Here is a 20,197-nt window from a genome sequence, read left to right as displayed (position 1 = left end):
ACACGTGGACCGGTGTCAAATCATCAGAATAAACAGAAATAAAGCTAGATGCACATCATTAACAAAATAAATAGAATAGTAAATATGTACAAGTAAAATAGAGTAATAAATCTGTACAAACATATATACAGGTGCTGTGGGGAGGGGAAGGAGGTAGGGCGGGGGGGATGGGGAGGAGGAGAGGAAAAAAGGGGGCTCAGTGTGGGAAGGCCTCCTGGAGGAGGTGAGCTCTCAGTAGGGCTTTGAAGGGAGGGAGAGAGCTAGCTTGGCGGATGTGCGGAGGGAGGGCGTTCCGGGCCAGGGGGAGGACGTGGGCCGGGGGTCATCATCATCATCATCAATCGTATTTATTGAGCGCTTACTATGTGCAGAGCACTGGACTAAGCGCTTGGGAAGTACAAGTTGGCAACATATAGAGACAGTCCCTACCCAACAGTGGGCTCACAGTCTAAAAGGGGTCGACGGCGGGACGGGAGAGAACGAGGTACGGTGAGGAGGTTAGCGGCAGAGGAGCGGAGGGTGCGGGCTGGGCTGGAGAAGGACAGAAGGGAGGTGAGGTAGGAGGGCGCGAGGGGATGGACAGACTTGAAGCCGAGGGTGAGCAGTTTTTGCTTTATGCGTCGGTTGACCGGCAGCCACTGGAGATTTTTGAGGACAAAAATCTGTCTTGAAGGCAGGAGGAGACGCGAGCCTGGAGAGAGGGAGAGAGATCTGCTGTGTGACCTTGGGCAAGTCACTCCACTTCTCTGTGCCTGTTACCTCATGTGGAAAATGGGGATTGAGAGTGTGAGCACCCCCGGGACGAAGGCTGTGTCCAACCCGATATGCTTGTACCCACCTCAGTCTTTGTACAGTGCTTGGCAAACAGTGAGCTCTTAACCAATGCCTTATTATTAATCAATTATACTACCAATTTGCCAATTATGTGTTGGCAAACCGCCTGCCCCATTAGAGGGGAAGCTCCTAATGGGCAGGGAACGTGCTCCTTGGTGGCTTGTACTTTCCCCAGGGCTTAGCCCAGTTAATGGCACCCTGGGGCAGTGTGGCTTTGGGGAAAGAGGGAGTCAGCGCTTAGTACAGTGCTCTGCACATGGTAAGCACTCAATAAATACGGTTGAATTAATGAATGAGTCAGGGGACGTGGGTTCTAATCCACTTGTCTGCAATGTGGCCTTGGGCAAGCCACTTCACTTCTCTGGGCCTCAGTTCCCTCATCCATCAAATGGGGATGAAGACTGGGAGCCCCACGGGAGACAGCCTGATGACCTTGGATAATAGTAATAATAATAATGGCATTTATTAAGCACTTCCTATGTGCAACGCACTGGAGAAGCAGCATGGCTCAGTGGAAAGAGCCCGGGCTTTGGATTCAGAGTTCATGGGTTCAAATCCCCGCTCTGCCAATTGTCAGCTGTGTGACTTTGGGCAACTCACTTTACTTCTCTGGGCCTCAGTTCCCTCATCTGTAAAATGGGGATGAAGACTGTGAGCCCCCGTGGGACAACCTGATCACCTTTTTAACCTCCCCAGCGCTTAGAACAGTGCTATGCATGTAGTAAGTGCTTAATAAACGCCATCATTATTATCATTATTATCAGCTATGTGACTTTGGGCAAGTCACTTCACTTCTCTGGGCCTCAGTTCCCTCACCTGCCAAACGGGGATGAAGACTGTGGGCCCCCCGTGGGACAACCTGATCACCTTAACCTCCCCAGCGCTTAGAACAGTGTTTTGCACGTAGTAAGCGCTTAATAAATACCATTATTATCATTATTATTATCATCAGCTATGTGACTTTGGGCAAGTCACTTCACTTCTCTGGGCCTCAGTTCCCTCACCTGCCAAACGGGGATGAAGACTGTGGGCCCCCCGTGGGACAACCTGATCACCTTAACCTCCCCAGCGCTTAGAACAGTGTTTTGCACGTAGTAAGCGCTTAATAAATACCATTATTATCATTACTATTATCATCAGCTATGTGACTTTGGGCAAGTCACTTCACTTCTCTGGGCCTCAGTTCCCTCACCTGCCAAACGGGGATGAAGTCTGTGGGCCCCCCGTGGGACAACCTGATCACCTTAACCTCCCCAGCGCTTAGAACAGTGCTTTGCATGTAGTAAGCGCTTAATAAATGCCATCATTATTATTATTATTATCAGGTATATGACTTTGGGCAAGTCACTTCACTGGGCCTCAGTTCCCTCACCTGTCAAATGGGGATGAAGACTGTGGGCCCCCCGTGGGCCAACCTGATCACCTTAACCTCCCCAGCGCTTAGAACAGTGTTTTGCACGTAGTAAGCGCTTAATAAACGCCATCATTATTATTATTATCAGCTATGTGACTTTGGGCAAGTTACTTCACTTTTCTGTGCCTTAGTTACCTCACCTGCCAAATGGGGATGAAGATTGTGGGCCAACCTGATCACCTCGTTAACCTCCCCAGCGCTCAGAACAGTGACTTGCACGCAGTAAGCGCTTAATACATGCTATCATTATTATGAAGTGGCCAAGTCGGGATTTGAACCCATGACCTCTGACTCCAAAGCCCGGGCTCTGAACACTGAACCACGCTGCTTCCCTTGGATCTCCCCCAGCGCTTAGGACAGTGCTTGGCACATAAAAAGCGATTAATAAACGTCGTTAATGTTATTCTGAGGTAGTCACGGTCCCCTCCACCGTGGCGGGGCCTGCTCCCTCAGGGCCCGCCCGGCCTCCATTAGCTGAGGGGAGCCCTCTCGCGAGATCTGGCGGCCTCCGCGGAGGATCTCGCGAGAGTTCCGGGCGTCCGCAGGCGCAGGCGCCGAGGCCGGGGCAGGCCGGGAAGAGGAGGTGGGGGGGGCGGCGGAGGGCCCCGTCGCGGCAGCCGCCTCGCAGCGATGGCGGCGGGCGGCAGGGGCCTGTGAGCGGAGCGACCCGCGGGCCCCGGACACCATGAGCCAGGGACCCGCCCCCGCCGACACCAGCGAGCCCGAGGCCAAAGTCCTGCACACCAAGCGGCTCTACCGGTGAGCGGAGGGGGGGGGGGGCGGGGGGAGGGGGGAGGAAGAGCGTGCACGAGGGAGGGGGCGGGGCCGGCGCGGAGGGACGGACCAATGGGAGGGCGGGGCCAGTGGGAGGGCGGGGCCGGCGCGAAGGGACGGACCAATGGGAGGGCGGGGTCGTCGGGAGGGGGCGGGGCCTGCGCGAAGGGGCGGATCCGAGGGGAGGGGCGGGGCCAGCGCGAAGGGACGGACCAATGGAAGGGCGGGGTCGTCTGGAGGGGGCGGGGCCAGCGCGAAGGAGCGGGCCGGTGGGAGGACGTGGGCATCGGGAGGGGTGGGGCCAATGAAAGGGGCGGGGCCAGTGCGAAGGGACGGTCCAGTGGGAGGGCGTGGTCGTCGGGAGGGGGGCGGGGCCAGCGCGAAGGAGCGGGCCGATGGGAGGGGCGGGGCCGGCGCGAAGGGACGGACCAATGGGAGGGCGGGGCCGTCGGGAGGGGCGGGGCCAGTGCGAAGGGGCGGGTCCGATTGGAGGGGCGGGGCCAGCGCGAAGGGACGGACCAATGGGGGCGGGGGTCATCGGGGGGGCGGGGCCAGCGCGAAGGAGCGGCCCGGTGGGTGGGCGTGGTCGCCGGTGGGGCGGGGCCAGCGCGAAGGGGCGGATCCAGTCAATCGTATTTATTGAGCTCTTACTGTGTGCAGAGCACTGGACTAAGCGCTTGGGAAGCCCAAGTTGGCAACATATACAGTCCCTACCCAACAGCGGGCTCACAGTCTAAAAGGGGGAGACAGAACAAAACCAAACATACTCACAAAATAAAATAAATAGAATAGATATGTACAAGTTAAATAGAGTAATAAATATGTACAAGCATATATACATATATACAGGTGCTGTGGGGAAGGGAAGGAGGTAAGATGGGGGGGATGGAGGGGGGGACGAGGGGGAGAGGAAGGAAGGGGCTCAGTGTGGGAAGGCCTCCTGGAGGAGGTGAGCTCTCAGTAGGGCCTTGATGGGAGGAAGAGAGCTAGCTTGGCAGATGGGCAGAGGGATTGGGGGCATTCCAGGACCCGGGGGATGACGTGGGCCGGGGGTCGACGGCGGGACCATCGAGGGGCGGAGCCAGCGCCAAGGGACGGGCCAATGGGAGGGCGTGGTCATCGGGAGGGGGCGGGCCACGTGCCGAAATGCGAGGGGCGAGGTCAGAGCCCACTGTTGGGTAGGGACCGTCTCTATATGTTGCCAACTTGGACTTCCCAAGCGCTTAGTACAGTGCTCTGCGCACACAGTAAGCGCTCCATAAATGCGATGGAATGAATGAATGAATCTGGAGGGGCGTGGCCAGCGCGAAGGGGCGGGCCAATGGGAGGGCGTGGTCGTCGAGGGGGGTGAGCACGTGCGAGGGGCGGGGCCAATGGGAAGGGGCCACGTACGAGGGGCGGGGCCAATGTGAGGGGCAAGGTCGGCTAGAAGGGACGGACCAATGGGAGGGCGTGGTCATCTGGAGGGGCGTGGCCAACGGGAGGGTGTGGCCGTCGAGAGGGGCGTGGCCTCGTGCGATGGGCGGGGCCAATGGGAAAGGGAACTGAGGCACAGAGAATAATGGCGTTTGTTAAGCGCTTACTCTGTGCCAAGCACTGTTCTAAGCACTGTGGGGGGGGGGGATACAAGGTAATCAGGTTGTCCCCTGTGGGGCTCACAGTCTTAATCCCCACTTTACAGATGAGGTGACCGAGGCACGTAGAAGTGAAGTGACTTGTCACATAGTGGACAAGTGGCGGGGCCGGGATTAAAACCCACAACCTCTGACTGCCAAGCCCGGGCCGTTTTCACCGAGCCCCGCTGCTGTTGCTTTTTGTTAAGCACTTACTATGTGCCCAGCACTGGGGCAGATACAAGGTGATCAGGTTGCTCCCCGTGGGGCTCAGGGGCTCAGTCCCCATTTTACAGGTGAGGGAACTGAGGCCCGGAGAAGTGAAGTGAATTGGCCAGGGTCACGCGGCAGACAAGTGGCGGGCCACGATGAGAACCCGTGTCCCCCGACTCCCAATTGCACGCTCTTGACCCAGGCCATGCTGAGGCGACCTCTTGACCCTTGAAACCCCCCAAAATCAGGACCCCTTCTTGCCCCTAAGTGGGAAGCACTCAAACAATCCATGGCTCTGAGCACTGACTGTGCGCCCACCACTGTACCGACTCGTCGGAATAATAATAATAATAATAATAATGGCATTTATTAAGCGCTTACTGTGTGCAAAGCACTGTTCCAAGCGCTGGGGAGGTTACAAGGTGATCAGGTTGTCCCACGGAGGGCTCACAGTCTTCATCCCCACTTTACAGATGAGGGAACTGAGGCCCAGAGAAGTTAAGTTAGAGAAGCAGCGTGGCTCAGTGGAAAGAGCCCGGGCTTTGGAGTCAGGGGTCATTTGTTCAAATCCCAGCTCTGCCACTTGTCAGCTGTGTGACTTTGGGCAAGTCGCTTCACTTCTCTGTGCCTGTTACCTCATCTGGAGAATGGGGATGAAGACTGTGAGCCCCCCGTGGGACAACCTGATCACCTTGTATCCTCCCCAGCGCTTAGGACGGTGCTTTGCACATAGTAAGCGCTTAACAAATACCATCATTATTACAAGGTGATCAGGTTGTCCCACGGAGGGCTCACAGTCTTAATCCCCATTTTGCAGATGAGGGAACTGAGGCCCAGAGAAGTTAAGTGACTTGCCCAAAGTCACACAGCTGACAGTTGGCAGAGCCGGATTTGAACTCACGACCCCTGACTCCCAAGCCCGGGCTCTTTCCAGAGAGCCACGTGGACCTGGGCCCCGTCCGCAAGGTGCCCACCGTCTAGCTTTCTTAATTAATTAGAGGAAGGGCCTCTAAGAGGAAGCAGCGTGGGCTGGGAGTCGGGATAACCGGGCTCTCACTCCAGCCTCGCCTGCCCGGGGGCCTCGGACAAGCCGTTTAGCCTCTCGGTGCCTCAGTTTCCTCCTCTTAAAATGGCGACGTCAACCGTCAGAGTTGGAGGAGGTCAACGTCCCCGCCCTGATGCCCCCTGCCCGGCCTCTGCCTTCTAGAGAAGCAGCGCGGCTCCGCGGAAAGGGCACGGGCTTTGGAGTCGGAGGTCGTGGGTTTGAATCCTGACCCCGCCACTTGTCGGCTGGGTGACTCTGGGCAAGTCACTTCACTGCTCCGGGCCTCGGTGACCTCATCTGGAAAATGGGGGTGAAGACCGTGAGCGCCCGTGGGACAACCTGATAATAATAATAATAATAATAATGTTGGTATTTGTTAAGCGCTTACTATGTGCAAAGCACTGTTCTAAGCGCTGGGGTCGATACAAGGTAATCAGGCTGTCCCACGTGGGGCTCACGGTCTTCATCCCCATTTTACAGATGAGGGAACTGAGGCCTAGAGAAGTGACGTGCCCAAAGTCGCACAGCCGACAAGGGGCAGAGCCGGGATTTGAACCCACGACCTCCGACTCCAAAGCCCGGGCTCTTTCCACTGAGCCACGCTGCTTCCCCGTAATCACGTTGTATACCCCCAGCGCTTAGGACAGTGCCTTGCACATAGTAAGCGCTTAATAAAATGCCATTATTAATGAATTCTAGCCTCACTCCTTCCCGCTGCGGGCTTGGCGTCCCCCGGCCCCGCGCACCCACGACCTCCGACTCCAAAGCCCGGGCTCTTTCCACTGAGCCACGCTGCTTCCCCATAATCACCTTGTATACCCCCAGCGCTTAGGACGGTGCCTTGCACATAGTAAGCGCTTAATAAAATGCCATTATTAATGAATTCTAGCCTCACTCCTTCCCGCTGCGGGCTTAGCATCCCCCGGCCCCGCGCACCCACGACCTCCGGCTCCAAAGCCCGGGCTCTTTCCACTGAGCCACGCTGCTTCCCCGTAATCACCTTGTATACCCCCAGCGCTTAAGACAGTGCCTTGCACATAGTAAGCGCTTAATAAAATGCCGTTATTAATGAATTCTAGCCTCACCCCTTCCCGCTGCGGGCTTAGCGTCCCCCGGCCCCGCTCACCCACGACGTGGCCGTCGGCCAACTGAGCGCGGGTCCTGTTTGGGCGCCGTCTTTCTGAACACCCCTCCGTCCGTCCTCCCGGCAGGGCCGTGGTGGAGGCGGTGCATCGGCTGGACTTGATTCTCGGCAGCAAAACGGCTTATCAGGAGGTGTTCAAGCCCGAGAACATCAGCCTCAGGAACAAGTGAGTCCGGCCGGCCTGGCGACCCGGACCTGCCCCATAGCCAAGGGAGGAGGAGGAGGCCCGGTCCTTGCTCTGGAGGGGCCGGCAGACACTCATTCGTTCATTTAATCGTATTTATTAAGCGCTTACTGTGTGCAGAGCACTGTACTAAGCGCTTGGAAAGTACAAGTCGGCAACATAGAGAGACGGTCCCTACCCACCAGCGGGCTTGTATGTTTGGTTTTGTTCTCCGTCTCCCCCTTTTAAGACTGTAAGCCCACTGTTGGGTAGGGACCGTTTCTATACGTTGCCGATTTGTACTTCCCAAGCGCTTAGTACGGTGCTCTCCATCATCATCATCATCAATCGTATGTATTGAGCGCTTACTCTGTGCAGAGCACTGGACTGAGCGCTTGGGAAGTACAAATTGGCAACATCTAGAGACAGGCCCTACCCACCAGTGGGCTCACAGTCTAAAAGGGGGAGACAGAGAACAAAACCAAACATACTGACAAAATAAAATAGATATGTACAAATAACATGTTGCCAATTTGTACCTCCCAAGCGCTTAGTACAGTGCTCTGCACATAGTAAGCGCTCAATAAATACGATTGACGATGATGTACCCTGTTGGGTAGGGACCGTCTCTATATGTTGCCAATTTGTACTTCCCAAGCGCTTAGTCCGGTGCTCTGCACACAGTAAGCGCTCGATAAATACGATTGATGATGATGGTAGAAGAGGGGGACAGACGACAAAACAAAACACGCACTGGCTCTTGAACTAAGCACCCAGATTATTCCACGGTATTTCGTCCTTGTCCCCGAAGGAGTCCGTAAGTTTGAGGGAAGAGCTTTTTTTTGGTAGCCGTTCCCTGACCTCGCGTCTCATCTGTAAAAACTCAGCCTCATAATATGGAATCTGCGTACCTTTTAGACGGCGAGCCCACCGTTGGGTAGGGACCGTCCCTCTGTGTCGCCAACTGGTACTTCCCAAGCGCTCAGTACGGTGCTCTGCGTAAGCGCTCGGTAAATACGACGGATTGATTGATTCATACCCAAGTAATTGAAGATTGAAGACCATCATCATCAGTCGTATTTATTGAGCGCTTACTATGTGCAGGGCACTAAGACCACCGACTCGGGTGGTCCCCGGGGAGGGCGGGAGGGGCCTGAGCGCCTTGTCCCCCCGCCCCGCCCCCAGGCTCCGGGAGCTGTGCGTCAAACTCATGTTCCTCCACCCTGTGGATTATGGGCGCAAGGCGGAGGAGCTGCTGTGGCGGAAGGTTTACTACGAGGTCGTCCAGCTCATCAAGACCAACAAGAAGGTGCCCGGGCGGGGCGGGAGGGGCCGAAAGGCGCGCCGGGTGCCCGGCCGGCCGGCCGCGGCTGACTCGCCCCCCTCCCCTCCCCGCAGCACATCCACAGCCGCAGCGCGCTGGAGTGCGCTTACCGTACCCACCTGGTCGCCGGCATCGGCTTCTACCAGCATCTGCTGCTCTACGTCCAGTCCCACTACCAGCTGGAGCTGCAGCGCTGCATCGACTGGACCCACGTCACCGACCCCTTGGCCGGTCCGTGCGCCGCCCCCGGTCGGGGGAGGGCCGGGGGCGGGGGGCGGGGGGCCGTCTCCCGCTGGGGCCGGACGCCTCCCTCAGCGCAGGCCGCCCCGGCTCGCGTCCCCGCAGGGCTCAGGAAGCCGGTGTCCGCCTCAGCCAAGGAGATGGATTGGGCCCAGATGGCCTGCCACCGCTGCCTCGTCTACTTGGGGGACTTGGGTGAGGACCCCATCCCCTCCCCTCCTTCACACGCGGGACCCCTTTCCCCGTGCGACCCCTCCCCGGCCCCCGAGTCGGGGGCCTCCGCGGGCTGAGGGCGAGAGGCAGGGCCGCGGCAGCGCCCCTTCCCCTTCTCGCCCCCAGCCCGCTACCAGAACGAGTTGACCGGCCTGGACACGGAGCGGCTGGCCGAGCGGTTTTACTATCAGGCCCTGTCCGTGGCCCCCCAGATTGGTACGTGGGCGGGGACCCCCGGGGCGGGCCCCCGGAGGGCCCACAGGCCGTGACTGGTTGCTCCCCCTTCGCCCCCCGCCCAGGCATGCCCTTCAACCAGCTGGGCACCCTGGCTGGCAGCAAGTACTACAACGTGGAGGCCACCTACTGCTACCTGCGGTGGTGAGTAGGGGGACCCCCGTCCGGCCCGCTACCCCCCGCCGGGAGAGGGGAAGGGGCGAGAGGGACGCCCGGCCTGACCCCCTCACCCCTCCATCCCCCCCATCTTACCTCCTTCCCTTCCCCACAGCACCTGTATATATGTATATATGTTTGTACATATTTTTCACTCTATTTATTTATTTATTTATTTTATTTGTACCTATCTATTCTATTTATTTTATTTTGTTAGTATGTTTGGTTTTGTTCTCTGTCTCCCCCTTTTAGACTGTGAGCCCACTGTTGGGTAGGGACTGTCTCTAGATGTTGCCAATTTGTACTTCCCAAGCGCTTAGTACAGTGCTCTGCACATAGTAAGCGCTCAGTAAATACGATTGATGGTGATGATGGGCCCTCCCCTCCGCCCTCGCTGGGCTCACCAACAGGACCAACGCCGGGGCCCGCCCACCCATTTCCCGGAGGGATTCCCCCCTCCCTAGCTACGCCCCTTCCTCTTCGGTGCAGAGCACTGTACTGAGCACTGGGGAGAGGACGACCGTCGCCGTGACCGCTCTCGGGGAGTCAGTCGGTGATATTTATTGAGCACTTACTGCGGGAGAGTACGGCACAACAACAAACGGACACGTTCCCCGCCCACAGCAAACTTACAGTCTAAAGCGGGAGGCAGACGTTAGTAGAAATACCCCTGAAGCTAACGTCGGCCAGGGGGAAGCTATAGGGTGTAAAGACACGGACTGAGGGGCGTTGGCGGTGCCCAGAAGCGGCAGAGTTGGGGGGACGGCTCCGGGCGCGAATGCCAGAGGCTTAGCCTACGCGGAGAGTCGGGGGCCCATTCTTAGTGGAAATAATAATAATAATGACGGCATTTATTAAGCACTTACAATGTGCAAAGCACTGTTCTGAGCGCTGAAGAACCCGGGCTTTGGAGTCAGACGTCATGGGTTCAAACCCCGGCTCCGCCACTTGTCCGCTGTGTGACTTTGGGCATGTCACCTAACTTCTCTGTGCCCCGGTTCCCTCATCTGGAAAATGGGGATGGAGACTGTGAGCCCCAAGTGGGGACAACCTGATCACCTTGTAACCTCCCCAGCGCTTAGAACAGATGCTTTACACGTAGTAAGCGCTTCATAAATGCCATTAAAAAAAAGGGTGGGGGGGGGGGATGAGGTTCCACAGCGGGAGAGTCGGGGACCGGGCCGGTTGGACCGCTTCCTTACGGAAACGCGAGCCCGGATCATTTGAGGGAAGGTAGCGGGAGAAATGGCAAGGGTGAGAGGGAGACCTCCTGGTCTTCCGAGCAGCCCGGACCCCGGGGAGCGGCCCCGTGGGAACGGGCCGTGACCCCCGCCGCCCTCCCCTCAGCATCCAGTCGGACGTGTCCTTCGAGGGGGCGGCCGGAAACCTGCAGCGGCTGTTCGACAAGGCCGCCCGGACGTACCGGCAGCTGCACCGGGGAGAGACCCGCAGGCTGCCACCCGGCAGGAAGCGGTGAGGTCGGGGGATGGCCGGCGGGGCGGGATGGGAGGGGCACGGAGCCGGCCCTTCCCCGGTCCTGGCCGCCTCACACCCTGGAAGAGACCTTTCTTTGGCCACCCGGACACGTCCATCCCCTCTCCCCCCGGGGTCCCACCCCCTACCCTCCCAGCTCCAAGCCCACCGAGATTCCCCCTCGGAGGCCCCATCCCCGCGCTCCGGCAGATCCCCCCCAACCCCTCCTTCCCCTCGGATCCAACCCCCCCCGCACCCCGAGACCCCCGGCTCCACCCCCGCCGACCTCCCCAGCTCTGACCCGGGGCCGGGGGTGCTGGGCCGCAGGAGCAGAGACATCAGGCGTCTCCTGGTGAGCTTCATGTACCTGCAGAGCCTGCTGCAGCCCAAGGGCAGGTGAGGGCAGGGACCCCGGCCGGTTCGGAGGGGACGGGGAGGGAGGGGGCAGCGCCCGGCCCCCGGCATCCCAGCCCTTCCCGCCGTCCGGCGCTCCCGCTGTAGCGGGTGCCCCTACCCCACCCCGGGACCCCCTCGCCCACCCCGCCGCCCGTCTCCCCCGACCGGCACAGTTGCGCCGAGGCGGAGCTGACGGGGCTGTGCCAGGCGGTCCTGGAGGACTTCAACCTGTGCCTGTTCTACGTGGCGGCGCCCCCGGGCCTGGGGCCCCCCGGCGAGGAGGAGGATGAGGAGGAGGAGCGCGACGGGGGGGCCGGAGGCTCCTTCCTGCCGGACCTCCTGGTCTTCCACATGGTGGTCACCTGCCTCATGAGCGTCCACAGCCTGAAGCGTGCGGGTGAGCGGGCCGGCCCCCTCGCCCTCCGGGGACCCGGAGCCCCCCTCCCTGCCCGGCCACACTGCCGGCCCCCGGTCCTTGACCTACCCCCCGCCCACAGGCTCCAAGCAGTACGGCGCGGCCATCGCCTTCACCCTGGCCCTCTTCTCCCACCTCATCAACCACGTCAACATCCGGCTGCAGGCGGAGCTGGAGGAGGGGGAGCCGGCGCCCGTGTTCCAGAGAGACGGGACAGGTAGCGGGACGCCCCGGACCCCTCCCCCGGACCCACCCCCCCAGGGGCCCGGCGCGGGGAGCGGGGACCCCCTCGGTTCTCCCCGGGCTGAAGCCCCGCCTTCCGTCCCCGCCGCAGACGAGCCGGAGCCCCGGGAGCCTTCCGGGGAGGGCGCGGAGCAGGAGCCGCCGCGGCCGCCCCCGGCGCCGGACCCCGAGCCGGCCGCCTCGCGCAAGGGCCGCCGGGCGTCGCGCCTCACCTCGCGCCTGTCCTGCATGCGCCGCCGCCGGGCCCCGGCCCGCGGGGAGGACCAGAGCGACCTGAGCGAGGGCTTCGAGTCGGACGCCAGCGGGGAGTCGGGCCGGGGCAGCGGCGACTCGGGCAGCGGCTCCGGCCGCAGCGGCGACGGGGCCGGGGCCGCCTTCGGCGCCGACAGCGACTCGGACATGAACAGCCAGGAGTCCCGCTCCGACCTGGAAGACATGGAGGAGGAGGAGGACGAGGAGGAGGAGGAGGAGGAGGACGACGACGACGAAGAGGAGGAGGAGCCGGAGCCGGGGGAGCAGGGGGAGGAGGCGAGGGAGGGCGGCGGGGGTCCCCAGGCCCCCGAGCTGGCCAACGGGCCGCCGGCCCCCAGCGAGGCCGTGGCCAGCAGCCTCCAGGCCATGTCCACCCAGCTGTTCCAGAACCGCCGCTGCTTCCGGCTGGCCCCCACCTTCAACAACGTGGTCCTCCGGCCCCCGCCCCGGCCCCCGGCCCGCCAGCCCTGCCTCAACGGGGGGCCGGGGACGCCGGCCGAGCCCGGTGAGCGGCCGGCGGGGACCGACCGGGCCCCGGCGGTCGGCGGGGCGGGCGGGGAGGCGGAGGGAGGGAGCGACGGCGGGCCGGGACCCCCGGGGCCGGGGCTGACTCGGCCCTGCCCGCCCACCCGCAGCGTCCGACGAGGGGACGGAGTCGGAGGGGAGCGTGTCCAGCGGGGGCTCGGGCCGGCCCGAGCGCAGCGTCCAGGAGAAGCTGTGGATCTTGGCGGCCGAGGGGCTGCTGCCCACGGTCAAGGTGGTCCTGGACTGGCTCCGCACCAACACGGACCTCATCATCATGTGTGCCCAGGTGCGTGGCCCCTCCCCAGCCCCCCGGCGCCGGGGCTCCTCTCCGGGGCTGCCCGTGGGGTCGTCCTGGCCCTGGATTCATCATCATCATCAATCGTATTTACTGAGCGCTTACTATGTGCAGAGCACTGTACCAAGCGCTTGGGAAGTACAAATTGGCAACGTATAGAGACGGTCCCTACCCAGCAGTGGGCTCACAGTCTAAAAGGGGGAGACAGAGAACAAAACCAAACATACTAACAACAAAAAAAAATAAATAGAATAGCTATGTACAAGTAAAATAAATAGAGTAATAAATATGTACAAGCATATATACGTATATACAGGTGCTGTGGGGAAGGGAAGGAGGTAAGATGGGGGGATGGAGAGGGAGAGAGGAAGGAAGGGGCTCAGTCTGGGAAGGCCTCCTGGAGGAGGTGAGCTCTCAGCAGGGCCTTGAAGGGAGGAAGCTTGGCAGATGGGCAGAGGGATTGGGGGCATTCCGGGCCCGGGGGAGGACGTGGGCCGGGGGTCGATGGCGGGACGGGCGAGAGCGAGGTACGGTGAGGAGATTAGCGGCGGAGGAGCTGGATTGTCCGCGGCCCCCTGACTCCTTTTATCCACCCGTCACTTCCCCGCTCCGGCCCCTTCCCCGCTGTCCCTCCAGAGCTCCCAGAGCCTGTGGAACCGTCTGTCCGTCCTGCTAAACCTGCTGCCCTCGGCCACCGACCTCCAGGAACCCGGTAAGTGGGGGCCGGCTGCCCCATCTCCTCCCGCGTTAACGTCCCTCCCCCCGAGAGCGGGTGCGTGTCTGCGGACGGTGGGACGCCGGGGGAGCGAGGGGGCTCCGACGGGCGTGGGGTGACTGGATTCCGCCCCGTGGCCCCGGGCCACACGGTAGCCGTTGTGCTCCTGGGCCCCCGAGGGGGAGGGGGTCACCTGGCCGTGGGGCCACAGGCTGGGGGTCCCGCCCGCAGGCCTGGCCCTGGGCCCCGAGCTGCAGGACCTGCTGTCGGGCTGGGAGCTGCCGGACCCCCCGGCCTGCCCGCTGCTCCCCGAGGACATGGCCCTGCGCAACCTGGCCCCGCTGCGTGCCGCCCACCGCAGCTTCCGCTTCGACCGGGCCTGGCCGCCGCTCAGCGCCGTGGAGGAGGTGCGGCCCGGCCCGGCCCGGGGGGCGGGGGGCGGGGGGCCGGGGGGAGGACCCACCCCCCGCCCCGCGGCTGACGCCAGCTCCCCGCAGTCGGCCGTGCGCGTCTGCTGCATCCGCAGCTTCGGCCACTTCATCGCCCGCCTGCAAGGCAGCGTCCTGCAGTTCAACTCGGAGGTGGGCATCTTCATCAGCACCGCCCGGGCCGTGCCCGAGGCCCCCGCGCCGCCCGCCCGGGCCGAGCAGGACGGCGTGCTGCAGCAAGCCCAGGCCCAGTTCCGCATGGTGAGGGGGCCGCTCGGCGCGGGCGGGCGGGACCGGGGGCCGCCACCCTCCCTGCCCCCGGTGCCCCGCGCCCCCGCCACGCTTTGAAGGGGGAGGCGGGACGGGATCGAGGATCGGGTCCCCGAGCGTCCCCCGATTCCAAACCTGACCCGGCCCCACAGGCCCAGGAGGAGGCGCGACGCAACCGTCTGATGCGGGACATGGCGCAGCTCCGGCTGCAGGTGGGTGGTGACGCCCCCCGCCCCGGCCCCCCTCGCCCCCTCCGCGTCCCCGCGCCCCCCGCCTCCCCCCGTCCGTCGGCCGCGCCAACTCGGGCCGTCCCCGCAGTTGGAGGTGTCCCAGCTGGAAGGCAGCCTGCAGCAGCCCCGGGCCCAGGCGGCCATGTCGCCCTACCTGGTGCCCGATACCCAGGCCCTGTGCCAGCACCTCCCGCTCCTCCGACAGCTGGCCACCAGCGGCAGGTTCATCGTCATCATCCCCCGGGCAGGTACGGCCGGGGCGGGCCGGGGCGGGGGGCGCGACCCGCGGCCTGGCCTGCCGCTCGGGTCCCCTGACCCCCCCCCGTCCCCCGCGGCACAGTGATCGACGGCCTGGATTTCCTGAAGAAGGAGCTGCCCGGGGCCCGGGACGCCATCCGCTTCCTGGAGGCCGAGTTCAAGAAAGGGAACAGGTGAGCGGAAGGACCGCGGGACCCTCCCCGAGGGGAGGAGAGGGGGGCTTGACGGGCGACCGTTCTAGCCGACTGGGCCCAGTTGACCGGAGGCGTAAACCGACCTTTCGGGCCGGGCGGGAGCGTGCCCGGAGGGGTTGCCTGGTGGGTCGGCCCGGCTGGAGGCCCGCGGCCGAGGCTGCAGAGAGGGGGAGGAACAGGGCGGGCGGACCCCCGGGTTTGGTGGCCGCGAGGTGGGATGCGAAGGAGGAAATTTCCACGTGCCGACCCACCCTCGTTATCCGGAGCTCAGGGAGGGGCAGCCCACAGAGATGCCGTTGGGATCCCGCCCCTCCAGCCTTCACCCCCAGGAGGGTCTTCTAGACTGTGAGCCCCCTTTTGGGTAGGGACTGTCTCTCTATGTTTCCAGTTTGTACTTCCCAAGCGCTTAGTCCAGTGCTCTGCACACAGTAAGCGCTCAATAAGTACGATTGATGATGACGAGGGACAGAGGAGGCCGGGCGTCCCCGGGGGCCGGTCCGGCCCGCCAGCCTCGGCTCTTCCTCCTCCTCCCCGCAGGTACATCCGCTGTCAGAAGGAGGCCGGGAAGAGCTTCGAGAGACACAAGTTGAAGCGTCTGGACACTGACGCCTGGTAGGGCCCCGCGTCGGACCCGGGGTGTGGGGCCGTGGGGAGGCGGGCCCACTGTGGAGGAGGGGTTGGGGCAGCCGGTCGACCGCCGTCCACCCCCAGGACCCTGTACAAGATCTTGGACAGCTGCAAGCAGCTGACCGTGCCCCAGGGGGCCGGAGAAGACGACCCCTCCGGCATGGTGACCGTGCTGACCGGCCTCCCCCTGGCCGACCCCGGCGCCACCTCCGGCCCCGTGCAGGTCGGTCTCGTTGCCCGTGCCCGGCGTGGGGGGACGGGGGGCGGGGGGCGGGGGGTCCGCCCGCCCGGCCGACCGCCCCCCGTCTCCTCCCCCCAGGCGGCCCTGCAGGCGGCCGCCCACGCCTGCGTGGACGTGCGGAATATCGTGGATTTCTACAAGCAGTGGAAAGAGATGGGCTGAAGGCAGGGCGGGGCCGGGTTTGACTCGACGATCTCTCTTCTCTGCCCCCTCCCCGGCCGGCAGCGGCGGCGGCGGCGGCGGGGGTCCCGGGGGGGCCTCCCCTGCAGACCCGCACGCGCTCCAAAGGGCCCCCGCCGGGGTGGACAGGGCCGTGGGAGGGCCCGGGGGGCCCCCAGCTCCCTCAAGGTGTCGGACACACAGGCAGAGAGTGCCCGGGGGGGCTCCGGCGGCGGCGCCCCCTCCCCCGAACCCCCTTCCTCACCCTGCGGCGGGGGCCGGCGCCCCCCGGGTCCGGCCCCCGCCGCCCCCCGCCCCATCCCCCTTGCCCCCCCAGGGACGCCCGGCCGCGGGGTTTCTGGGGGAGGACGGCCCGTCGTGGGGCCCGGCCGGAACCAGGCCGCTCTCCCTCCTCCTCACCCGCCCCTGTCCCCAGTTCAGTGTTAGCCCCCTCTTCCCTTCACACCCCCCCGTGGGATGGAGACCCAGCGCCGCCCGGGGCGGGGGGCCAGGAGGCACCACGGCGGGACCCCCTTCCCCGGAGGCCGGGGAGCAAGGCGGCGAGCCCCAGGGGCGAGAGGGGCCTCCCCCGGCCCCCGGGAAGGGGACGGAGATGATTAATAAACGGGCCCCACCCGCCCACCCCCACCCCGGGGCCTCCTGTCTCTGTTTCCTGGGGTGGTCGCAGCTCGGCGGCCGGCGGGCAGGCGAGGAGGGGAAGTGGGGCGGTCAGGATGCCCGGGCCGGTTTCCGGGACCCCGCCGGGCTGGGGGCCGCCCGATCCGGGAGGAACAAAAGCCCTGGTGCCTCCCGGTCGGCGCGGCACAAAGCCGGCATTGTCCGCCACCCCCTCCCCAACTGGGGCTGCGGGGTGCCCCGCGGCCAAGGTCACCAGTGGGGATGACTGCGCGTGCGTCTACCCACCCTGCTCGGGACCCCAGCCTTTTTTGATTTTTCATTGACTTGTTAAGCACTTATTCTGTGCCCGCACCGTACTAAGCGCTGGGGCCGACCTTAGATAAGTTGGACAGAGTCCGCGCTCCACCTGGGGCTCACGGTCTTCCCCCGTTTTACAGATGAGATAACTGAGGCACAGAGCAGACAAGCATACAAGCAGCAACAACCCGGGTCCTCTCACCCACCCCGGGCATCGTCCATTCTGTGCTCCCATGTCCAGGCGAGGAGGCCGGGGGGCTTTGCGCTCTGGCAGTCAAATCCGGCCCGTCCCCTCCCATTTTCTAGGATAATATAGTCACCACCCAGGCGCCGTAGCCACGGAGACTGGGTGTGTATACGCAAGCGTGCGTTCGCTCAGTCAGTCGTATGTACTGAGCGCTTACTGTGTGCAGAGCACTGTACTAATCATATTTATTGAGCGCTTACTGTGTGCAGAGCACTGTACGAAGCGCTTGGGAAGTACAAATTGGCATCATATAGAGACAGTCCCTACCCAACAGTGGGCTCGCAGTCTAAAAGGGGGAGACAGAGAACAAAACCAAATATACTAACAAAATAAGTAGAATAGATATGTACAAGTAAAATAAATAGAGTAATAAATATGTACAAACATATACAGGTGCTGTAGGGAAGGGAAGGAGGTAAGATGAGGGGGGTGGAGAAGGGGAAGTGCTTGGGAAGTACAAGTCGGCAACAGAGACAGCCTTTACTCAACATCATCATCATCAATCATCATCATCATCAATCATATTTATTGAGCGCTTACTATGTGCAGAGCACTGTACTAAGCGCTTGGGAAGTCCAAGTTGGCAACATACAGAGACAGTCCCTACCCAACAGTGGGCTCACAGTCTTAAAGGGGGAGACAGAGAACAAAACAGACAGGCAGCAATAGCATCAAAATAGATCTTTACTCAATAAAATAAGTAGAATACAAATACGGACAAATATACACAAGTGCCGTGGGGTGGGGAAAGGGACAGAGCAGAGGGAGGGAGTAGGGGTGATGGGGAGGAGGAGGAGGAGAAGAGGAAAAGGGCTCAGTCTGGGAAGGTCTATTTATTTTGTTAATATGTTTTGTAATCTGTCTCCCTCTTCTAGACTGTGAGCCCGCTGTTGGGTAGGGACCATCTCTATATGTTGCCAACTTGGACTTCCCAAGCGCTTAGTACAGTGCTCTGCACACAGTAAGCGCTCAATAAATACAATTGAATGAATGAGTGAGCACTTACTGTGTGCAGAGCACTGGACTAAGCGTTTGGAGAGTACTATTCAGCAACAGACGCAGCCCCTACCCAACAACAGGCTCACGGTCTAGAAGGGGGAGACAGAGAACAAAACAAGTAGACAGGCAGCAATAGCATCAAAATAGATAAGTAAAATTACAGATATATATACTCAATAAGTAGAATAACAAATACGCACAAATATACACAAGTGCTGTGGGGTGGGGAAGGGGATAGAGCAAAGGGAGGGAGTAGAGTAGTAAAACAATTTTATTTTGTTAATATGTTTTGGTTTGTTGTCTGTCTCCCCCTTCTAGACTGAGCCCACTGTTGGGTAGGGATCATCTCTATATGTTGCCAACTTATAATAATAATAGCATGTATTAAGCGCTTACTACGTTCTAAGCGCTGGGGAGGTTACAAGGTGATCAGGTTGTCCCCCGGGGGGGTCTCACAGTCTTCATCCCCATTTTACAGATGAGGTAACTGAGGCCCAGAGAAGTTAAGTGACTTGCCCAGAAATCACACAGCTGACAATTGGCAGAGCGGGGATATGAACCCACGACCTCTGACTCCAAAGCCCGGGCTCTTTTCCACTGAGCCACGCTGCTTCTCTACTTGTACTTCCCAAGCGCTTAGTACAGTGCTCTGCACACAGTAAGCACTCAATAAATACGATTGAATGAATGAATGAATGAATGAATGGAGGAGGTGAGCTCTCAGTAGGGCTTTGAGAGGGGGAAGAGAGACCAGTGGATCCCCTCCCCTTACTGGGGGACGGTGGAAGAACTGGGAGCCCCAAGTCCCAGGATGGGGTGGGGTGAGGCTGGGGGAAAGGAGGTTCACTGCCAGGGTGGGGAAGAGGGGGGCCAGAGATGTAGGGCTGGGGGAATTCATTCATTCAATCGTATTTATTTATTACTCTGTTTATTTATTTATTTATTTATTTTACTTGTACATTTCTATCCTACTTATTTTATTTTGTTGGTATGTTTGGTTCTGTTCTCTGTCTCCCCCTTTTAGACTGTGAGCCCACTATCGGGTAGGGACTGTCTCTATGTGATGCCAATTTGTACTTCCCAAGCGCTTAGTACAGTGCTCTGCACATAGTAAGCGCTCAATAAATACGATTGATTGATTGATTGATTGATTTATTGAGCGCTTACTGTGTGCAGAGCACTGGACTAAGCGCTTGGGAAGTACAGGTTGGCAACATATGGAGACGGTCCCTTCCCAACAGTGGGCTCACAGTCTAGAAGGGGGAGACAGAACAAAATAAACGGACAGGTGTCGTCAGAACAGATAGAATTAAAGCAAAATGCACATCATTAACAAAAAGAATAGTAAATACGTACAAGTAAAACAAATAGAGTGATAAATCTGGACAAACATATATACAGGTGCCGTGGGGAGGGGAAGGAGGTAGGGCTGGGGGAATTCATTCATTCAATCATATTTATTGAGCACTTACTGTGTGCAGAGCACTGGACTAAGCACTTGGGAAGTCCAAGTTGGCAACTTCTAGAGACGGTCCCTACCCAACAGCGGGCTCACAGTCTAGAAGGGGGAGACAGACAACGAAACAAACGGACAGGTGTCAAGTCGTCAGAACAGATAGAATTAAAGCTAAACCAATCAATCAATCGTATTTATTGAGCGCTTACTGTGTGCGGAGCACTGGACTAAGCGCTTGGGAAGTACAAGCTGGCAACCTATAGAGACAGTCCCTACCCAACATCATTAACAAAATAAATAGAATAGTAAATACGTACAAGTAAAATAAATAGAGTAATAAATCTGGACAAACATATATACAGGTGCTGAGGGGAGGGGAAGGAGGAGAGGAAAAAGGGGGTCACCCAAGCTGGAGCGTCGGTTCCCAAATCCCCCCACCCTTCCCGTCCCCCATCTGACTGTGAGCCCACT

General features: G+C 60.7%; 1 protein-coding gene across 1 annotated transcript; it reads left to right on the top strand.

Moving 5' to 3' along the window:
• The first annotated feature begins 2,878 nt into the window (after positions 1-2,878).
• Positions 2,879-16,359, top strand: SMG5 (SMG5 nonsense mediated mRNA decay factor). Its single transcript, XM_038768865.1, has 22 exons — positions 2,879-3,007; positions 7,105-7,203; positions 8,386-8,509; positions 8,599-8,755; positions 8,870-8,959; positions 9,104-9,193; positions 9,277-9,355; positions 10,715-10,840; positions 11,168-11,236; positions 11,410-11,633; positions 11,734-11,868; positions 11,986-12,651; positions 12,782-12,957; positions 13,603-13,678; positions 13,913-14,088; positions 14,179-14,370; positions 14,532-14,591; positions 14,698-14,857; positions 14,950-15,040; positions 15,599-15,673; positions 15,773-15,911; positions 16,008-16,359. Exons 1-22 carry the CDS (start codon positions 2,934-2,936, stop codon positions 16,089-16,091), a joined length of 3,162 nt encoding a protein of 1,053 aa, XP_038624793.1. The 5' UTR covers positions 2,879-2,933; the 3' UTR covers positions 16,092-16,359.
• The last annotated feature ends 3,838 nt before the right edge of the window (positions 16,360-20,197 follow it).

This window comes from Tachyglossus aculeatus, chromosome Y4 (assembly GCF_015852505.1).
Source record: "Tachyglossus aculeatus isolate mTacAcu1 chromosome Y4, mTacAcu1.pri, whole genome shotgun sequence".
In the NCBI taxonomy this organism is placed as follows: domain Eukaryota; kingdom Metazoa; phylum Chordata; class Mammalia; order Monotremata; family Tachyglossidae; genus Tachyglossus; species Tachyglossus aculeatus.
Note: the sequence above shows the minus strand (reverse complement) of the source record. Positions and strands in the feature narration are given on the sequence as shown.